The sequence below is a fragment of the Sardina pilchardus genome, chromosome 4 (genome assembly GCF_963854185.1).
Source record: "Sardina pilchardus chromosome 4, fSarPil1.1, whole genome shotgun sequence".
Classification (NCBI taxonomy): domain Eukaryota; kingdom Metazoa; phylum Chordata; class Actinopteri; order Clupeiformes; family Clupeidae; genus Sardina; species Sardina pilchardus.
The window spans coordinates 9,229,946-9,237,724 of NC_084997.1; the positions used below are offsets into that span (position 1 = coordinate 9,229,946).

The 7,779-nt window shown below is 40.9% G+C and overlaps 1 protein-coding gene across 1 annotated transcript; it reads left to right on the plus strand.

Moving 5' to 3' along the window:
• Positions 1 to 2,187: 2,187 nt before the first annotated feature.
• Positions 2,188 to 7,475, plus strand: nr4a2a (nuclear receptor subfamily 4, group A, member 2a). The gene is made up of 8 exons (XM_062533404.1): positions 2,188 to 2,280; positions 2,908 to 3,013; positions 3,261 to 4,126; positions 4,687 to 4,816; positions 4,989 to 5,152; positions 5,457 to 5,659; positions 5,789 to 5,967; positions 6,118 to 7,475. The coding sequence occupies exons 3-8, from the start codon at positions 3,263 to 3,265 to the stop codon at positions 6,372 to 6,374; spliced, it is 1,797 nt and encodes a 598-aa protein (XP_062389388.1). The 5' UTR covers positions 2,188 to 2,280; positions 2,908 to 3,013; positions 3,261 to 3,262; the 3' UTR covers positions 6,375 to 7,475.
• Positions 7,476 to 7,779: the final 304 nt, after the last annotated feature.

Genomic DNA, 7,779 nt, shown 5'->3' on the forward strand with positions numbered 1-7,779 from the left:
ACTGAATTCTCTCTCTCTTTCTCTCACACACATACAGTACAGAGAGAGAGAGAGACAAACAGACAGACACACAGACACAGACACACACACACACACACACACACACACACACACACACACACACACACACGCATGCACGCACATGCACACGTGCACACACACACACACACACACACACACACACACACACACACACACACACACACACACACACACACAAAGCTTACAAATCTCCTTTTTACTGTTCCTCTCTAATATGAGTTATTCAAATATCTTCCACAATTTCAGTGGTATATCTATATCCACATCATCATATTCAGGTATCAACAATAGCGGTCTACAAATGTGTTTGCCAGTGTGGCATCTCTTGAGTGACTGAGATTTGTGTTGGAGTGATGCTGCAGACCTCTTACAGTCATCAATAGCCTCTGCTACTTTAAGTGCATTAGGTAGGGAGAACACATTCAGTACTGTTCTCAGAGAATATTTTTATCTGACAAATATTTCATACTGTCGGTATGACACTGTCAAAAATATGGACTAATATGGTGATACAATTAAAACATAACATTGAGAAGCTAAATACACAAAATGATAACTACACCCAGTACTTGGCACAATACAATTGAACAAATTATAACTACCTTGTAGGCCTATTTTTTGTTGGCATCAGCATAATATAACTGCTAAATTGGGAAATCAGGAAATTCTCCACTGCAGGCTGTGCACGTCAGACCTGCCCAAAGCAAAGTTTAAAGGCTTTTCCCTTGTGCTGTGTCAATGGTGGGAAGTCTTAAATGAGTTTCAAGTAATCACTTACTTGTCCATGAGAGAAATCTTAGCCAAGTATAGGCATAGATAGGGTTCTATTCACTGGGTTTGATGATGAGGTAAGATCAGTTTGAATGACCAATGGCTGGTGAACAATACTGTCCTCTAGAGGAGAGTGCAATATGCCATGGAGAGAAAACTGAGATACTATGACAAGGAAATTCATGTGTTTCATTTTTTTGCTCAGGCCAAATATTTATAAAGTGAATATGGTGGTCTGAGTATAGAGGGCTATCTCTATTTATAGTTTTATGATATTTTATCTACGTGATCATGTGAAGTATGGATACTTGTGCTTATCTATAACGGTTGTTTAGTTAGGAGTAGGCCTATGTCCTCTAACATCATGTGTGAACTACTGTAACTGTGTAGTAACCAAAGACTTCAGATAAGGTGCAAAAACAGCAATGTGACTATTTCTTGCAGGGTGCGTTGGCAGCGTCAAACCTGGCCTTCCTTGCGTCACGCTCCAGTGTGCCGGTTGCTCACGCATTTCCCTCTAAAATTGGCCCATGATGACAACTGACAGTGCCGGTTACTAGCCCACTCCAAGTCGACCAGCTGGGACAATTACTAGGCACACATCTTCACATGTACAAATGCACGAGCATTTACAGCATCTACAGCTTTCGGTTTCTCCCCTCTTGTGGCCTATAGAGAAAAATATATTGGATTGCTTGTTTTGTTTTATTATTTATTTATTTATTTATTTTCATTAAACGCGACAGATAATTAAACTGCAAACTCTAGATGTGTATGGCGTGATGGCGTGTACAGAACAATGTTAGGCTACAGTATGTATGCAGTACAGTACAATATGCCTATATAGCCTAGCCTATAAGGTGAAGTGAAAATCAAGCTCTGTGATTGTTTGATTTTTTTTACTACTTCTGTATGTTACAGGGTTCAAGGAACATTGAACAAGAGGCCCATGCTCAGTTCTACCCGCAAACAACACACTAGTCTATCTGAGCAAATTAATTGCTACTTTAATGAAAAGGCAACTAGGCAAGGACAGGCGTTGGCCACTTGGAGTCCGAAGTTTTGCGCAATGGCCGAATGTCTTCCTATAAGTATTCTATTTCCTTTTCATGGCGATGCAAAACACAATTTCAAGTAGCAGAGGACAGGTGTATAAGAACGGCACCTTTTGCAGAAGACTTGAAGCTCGTTTTAAAGGGATTGGTGGCAGCCTGACGACGCCGATGACGTCCTCGCTGTAGACACGTGGGCCGTGGTTAGCGGAGCTCACATAAACAAAGGCACATTGGAAAGACTGAGTAGTCGATGCCCGTATTTCCAGCTGCTCGCTACACAAGCGGCAAGTCAGTTTCGTGAAACCGTCTGGTCGCTTATTGTATTGTGGAGCTTTACAACTGACAAGGAGAAGATATATTCTCACTCTATTGGTACATGGATACTCTACAGCTTGTCTGATGGTTCCATAAGGTATGTTTAGACGATTTTGTTATTTATCATTATTTGTCAGATTGGTTGACAGTAGCCTACATTGTTATATTTGGTTGTAATGTTTCAGATGAAACACTGTGATGGTGAACTCAGGGATTAAAAGTAACAATATCAATGTAAAGAATGTAAAGAGCTGGCGTTTACTTAATCTCTCTGTTTCCCTGGATATAGGCTACGTAGTTTGCTAAATTGAAGGGGAATCTCGACCCTGTCATATTGGGTCATGTTTGAAATAGTTTGCTTTTTAAAACAGTTTGGTCTTGAGATAATGATGGTGGGTTTATTAGGTTTTTGGGATTAAATGTTTCTTCAAAAATATAAACTCAAAGAGCGTGCGTTCCAGTGGAGACGTCCGTGAATGCGCTTCTACAACAAAACTTTATTTCTTTCTGTAAACTCTTGAAGCACTTGCTGGGATTGAAGTCTGTAATCTTTATAATTTTATGTTGCAAATTTTCGGTGTCATAACATAACACTGTGCAACTGATTTCTTTCAGTCAGTGACAGTCAAATTCTTTAACTGTTGAGAGCGTGGTTTTTGCACACTTGGAGTATGAGTCTACATCGCCATTGCGCAGTCAGAGTAAAAGTTATCTATTTTAATAGGGGGAGAATCCAGACAAAACACTACTTTCTTGAATCCTGATCCCAAACCGATCCTGACAGCATCATCCATTTCAAGTGTCTCCAAATTACAGTCACACGACTGAAGGTATGAGAACGAACTCACTTCACTGTTTGAATTTACAATTTAAAAAAAATACTGAAATGAAAGTCTAATAGCATGAGCCTGTTCAGAGCTAATGCATGCCAAGAAAAGTATGTCGGAAAAGTTATTCTCGTCTTTCTATACGTCTGCTTGTGCATTTCTTCCTTTTAAAATTGTATAGTTATATGATTAACAAGCACACAATAAATAACAAATTAAACCTTTTTTTGCTTTTATTTTTTGCATACAGCCATGCCCTGCGTCCAAGCTCAGTATGGGTCATCACCTCAAGGAGCCAGCCCTGCTTCCCAAAGCTACAGCTACCACACAGGTGGAGAATACAGCTGCGACTTTCTCACGCCTGAGTTTGTAAAGTTTAGTATGGACTTGACCAACACTGAAATCACAGCCACCACCTCGCTTCCTAGTTTTAGCACATTCATGGACAACTACAACACCGGTTACGACGTAAAACCTCCCTGTCTGTATCAAATGCCCCACGCTGAACAGTCCTCTATCAAGGTGGAAGACGTTCAAATGCACAGCTACCATCAGCAGAGCCATTTGGCCCCGCAGTCCGAGGAGATGATGGCCCACTCTGGGCCCATGTACTTCAAGCCTTCCTCGCCACACGCTCCCACGACGCCAAACTTCCAGGTGCAGCCAAACCACATGTGGGAGGACCCCGGGTCCCTCCACAGCTTCCACCAGAACTATGTGGCGGCTTCGCACATGATGGACCAGCGTAAGAATCCGGTGTCTAGACTGTCCCTGTTCTCATTCAAGCAGTCCCCTCCCGGCACGCCTGTCTCGAGCTGTCAAATGCGCTTTGACGGTCCCCTCCACGTCTCCATGAGCCACGACAGCCCGGGAGCGCACCGGGGCTTAGACGGCCAAAGCTTCGCCGTCCCCAGTGCCATCAGGAAACAAGCCGGGCTAACTTTCCCCCACTCTCTCCAGCTTGGCCATGGACACCAGCTGATGGACAGCCAAATCCCTTCCCCTCCATCCAGAGGATCGCCGTCTAATGAGGGTTTGTGCGCAGTCTGTGGAGATAACGCCGCTTGTCAGCATTATGGAGTTCGAACTTGCGAAGGCTGCAAAGGCTTCTTTAAGGTAAGCTAATTTGTTTCATATGCAATCGGGGTGATTTCATTTTTTTTGTTGTTGTTGTTGTAAGCTGATAAGAGGATACTTTTGACGAAATAATACCCAAAAAATGCTTCCTGTGATGGTGCAAATAGCATACATCTGTATTTTATCTACACCTGTGTTATGTCAGCTGTAGCTCAGTAGGTCTGTTGACAGTCATCGATAAAAGCTCTGTCATTATCCCAATTAAAGTGTGATTATTTGACTAATTTTTAAATTGTTCTATCATACCATCCTTTATAGGATTAGTGTAGCTTAATTGACCGGCGTTTGCTCCCACACAGCTTTAGTTGCTTACCATGAATGACTCCCTCCACTTAAACCATTTATCTCTTCCAATGAAACTCATGTGCTGTCAGAATGTGCTGTCATGGAATTTAGAGAGGCGGCCTACCTGTAAATTGCCCAGAATACCCGGGGTTCTTTGCATACATTTAACCGACACTATGTTGTGTCAACCCGAAGCGCATAGTGCTGACAATCTGATTAATTTAAAACCTAAAAAATATCCTGTCTGTTTACAGCGCACTGTTCAGAAGAATGCTAAATACGTCTGCTTAGCGAACAAAAACTGTCCTGTTGACAAGCGCCGGAGAAACAGATGCCAGTACTGCCGCTTCCAGAAGTGCCTTGTCGTCGGGATGGTGAAAGAAGGTAAAAAAAATATTTTGCATTGTCAGTCAATGTAATTATTAGTAAAATGAACATAAACAAAACTAATCCAATTTGGCTGTTGATGCGCAGTGGTGTGATTGTATTTTGTACCACTGGAAGTTAATGATGCATCACAAGAATAATGACACCTTTTTTACGTTATTTCTTGCAGTTGTTCGGACAGCCAATCTAAAGGGACGAAGAGGCCGTCTACCTTCGAAACCCAAAAGTCCACAAGATCCATCACCCCCCTCTCCGCCCGTCAGTCTTATCAGCGCTCTGGTTCGGGCCCACGTTGACTCGAATCCCTCCATGTCTGGCCTGGACTATTCCAGGGTAAGGCCCATTTTCAGTGCATAGGCTACGTTTCTAAAGAGCGACTAAATACCGTAGGAGTATTTGTCTGGATGTCATTAATATTACGTACAGTTTAATGTCAAGCTATGATGTATAATGGACTTTGAACATATGAAAGGTGGCATATTTTATTCTGTAAACTGCTTTGAAACAGTGAGTTCCATAAAACACACAGACGAGTATAACTGGAAAAAGTACACCCCCTGCTCGAAATAGGCTTTGCAATTTCACGGGTTATATATTTTAAAGGACCTCATTAAGCTCTGTCTAAATTAAATTCCAGTTTCAAGCTAACCCTGACTACCAAATGACTGGAGACGACACTCAGCATATCCAGCAGTTCTATGATCTCCTGACGGGCTCCATGGAGATCATCCGCGGATGGGCCGAGAAGGTCCCCACGTTTGCTGATCTCCCCAAACAGGACCAGGACCTGCTCTTTGAATCAGCCTTCCTGGAACTTTTTGTTCTGCGCTTGGCGTACAGGTAAGGCCTGCAGATTAAAGCGTCGAACGTGATAATGAGCAGCCATCCTTTAAGCTCTGCCGCGATGAGCCTCTTAAATCCTCATTTAATTGCTCGCGGTAATTAATGGCATTTTATTATTAATTGCAGGTCCAACCCGGCGGAAGGCAAACTCATTTTCTGCAACGGAGTGGTTTTGCACAGGCTACAGTGCGTGCGCGGATTTGGAGAGTGGATTGACGCAATTGCGGAGTTCTCCTCGAACCTCCAGAGCATGAACATAGATATTTCAGCTTTCTCCTGCATTGCTGCACTCGCCATGGTAACAGGTGAGAATCATGCATATATTTCTTTACTTTATTATTTTTGGGCTGAAATAAATCCCCCTGGGTTCTCTACATGCATTAGATTAAAAAAACACATTTAGCTGAAGCGGACCTTAGAACAATTAATTAATTTCGTCAATGCTTTAATTTCAGAGAGGCACGGTCTTAAGGAGCCGAAGAGGGTGGAGGAACTGCAAAACAAGATAGTAAACTGTCTAAAAGACCAAGTTACTTTTAACGGCGGTGGTTTAAACCGTCCAAACTACTTGTCAAAACTTTTGGGAAAACTCCCGGAACTGCGCACGCTCTGCACACAAGGTCTGCAGCGCATCTTCTACTTAAAACTTGAAGACTTGGTCCCTCCGCCAGCAATAATTGACAAACTTTTCCTTGACACCCTACCCTTTTAAAACACCAACAGACAATTTCACACGACCTCAAAGAACTTCCACGGACTCTGAGTATACCTGTCGCATTTTTTTTTTTAAACAATCGGCGCTCTTTCCCCCTTAACTATTCGCAAGCCACATCAAGCCTCCAAATAGCGATCAAGGATCCATAAATGACCATGCAGAAGAGGATGAAAAATAAAGACCATCAGCAGAGTGATAGGTTACCAGCTCTTCTGCTTTGTAGGCTACAATCTCTCCTGTAAGAAAATGAACAACCTATTACAGGGAAAGCTATTCACTAATGATTTTCTGTATCTGATCTGGAAAGTCCATGATGAAGTTGAAGAATTTCTTGTAACTGCTATTCCTAATTATTGGCATCTATGTAAACAGTTAAATGTAATATAATCCATTTATATATACATATACATACGATAGATTTATGTGATGCGTCCAAAAACGCGACTTTATAAGATGTGTATAAAGCTCGTAAAAACCTTTCGTTTGTTTTCTTTTATAACGTGTGCCTATGTGTCTGTCAGGATTTCAAAGGAAGTATTTGGAAAAGGCAACGCATGTTGTAGGATTTTTATAGGCACTTGCTATTGAGGTGATGTCTATATTATACATTATATTCCGGACACTATGTAGTCTGCTAGATTTTATAAAAATTCGTAGTATGGAACAACTTTTATGTATGACACATGTGAAAAAGTATATCATCTGTATAGGTAAAAAGGGACCCATCGTGTTTGTAAAACTGTCAGACATTCCTCGTTTGTATGTGTTGTATGTATTGTTGCTGTTTAATATAAACGTTTCTATATTTATTATTTTGTTGCCAAAAGCTACATTAAGCATGGTGCAATTTTAAAATAATTTCAAACATTATTCATTATTAGCACGTTGTCTTTGTTTTCCTGTCTGAGAGACGTCTAAGCAGTTATGACATCATTTCCCATCTAAGATAAAAGTATGTCATATATATTCATATAGGTTTGTGCTGTACATCCACTGCCTTTTTCTATGGTGTAATTGAGTATTGCAATGCGTTCGGTGCCGATTCCGAAAAAAATCTCAATGAGAAAGAAATATTTAATGTTTACAAATAAAACTTCTAAAGCATTCCTCTTGCTAATTTTCTCTCCATAACTGGCACTGACCAAACTGGGTAAGATATGATCATATGAAATTATTTCAATTAGGCTATCTACGATAAAGCTAAAGTAATATGCTTATTTATGAAATAATAATGCATGAATGCAAGCAGCAGGTTGTAGTTTTTAATATACAGAAAATAATTATATAAAATATAGTCTTATTAAATAACTTGGTAACAATGACCCGATTATTCATTTGATTCATGTGAATAGTGTTCAGACTTGACTGAATAAAGGCGAAAGACTAGGCTACATCTTTTCAA

Excerpts from the sequence above, each read along its gene's own strand:
- nr4a2a (XM_062533404.1), top strand. The coding sequence starts at position 3,263 with ATGCCCTGCGTCCAAGCTCAGTATGGGTCATCACCTCAAGGAGCCAGC. Across the intron at positions 4,127-4,686 it reads GCTGCAAAGGCTTCTTTAAG|CGCACTGTTCAGAAGAATGC; the intron begins GTAAGCTAATTT and ends GTCTGTTTACAG. Across the intron at positions 5,968-6,117 it reads TGCACTCGCCATGGTAACAG|AGAGGCACGGTCTTAAGGAG; the intron begins GTGAGAATCATG and ends CTTTAATTTCAG.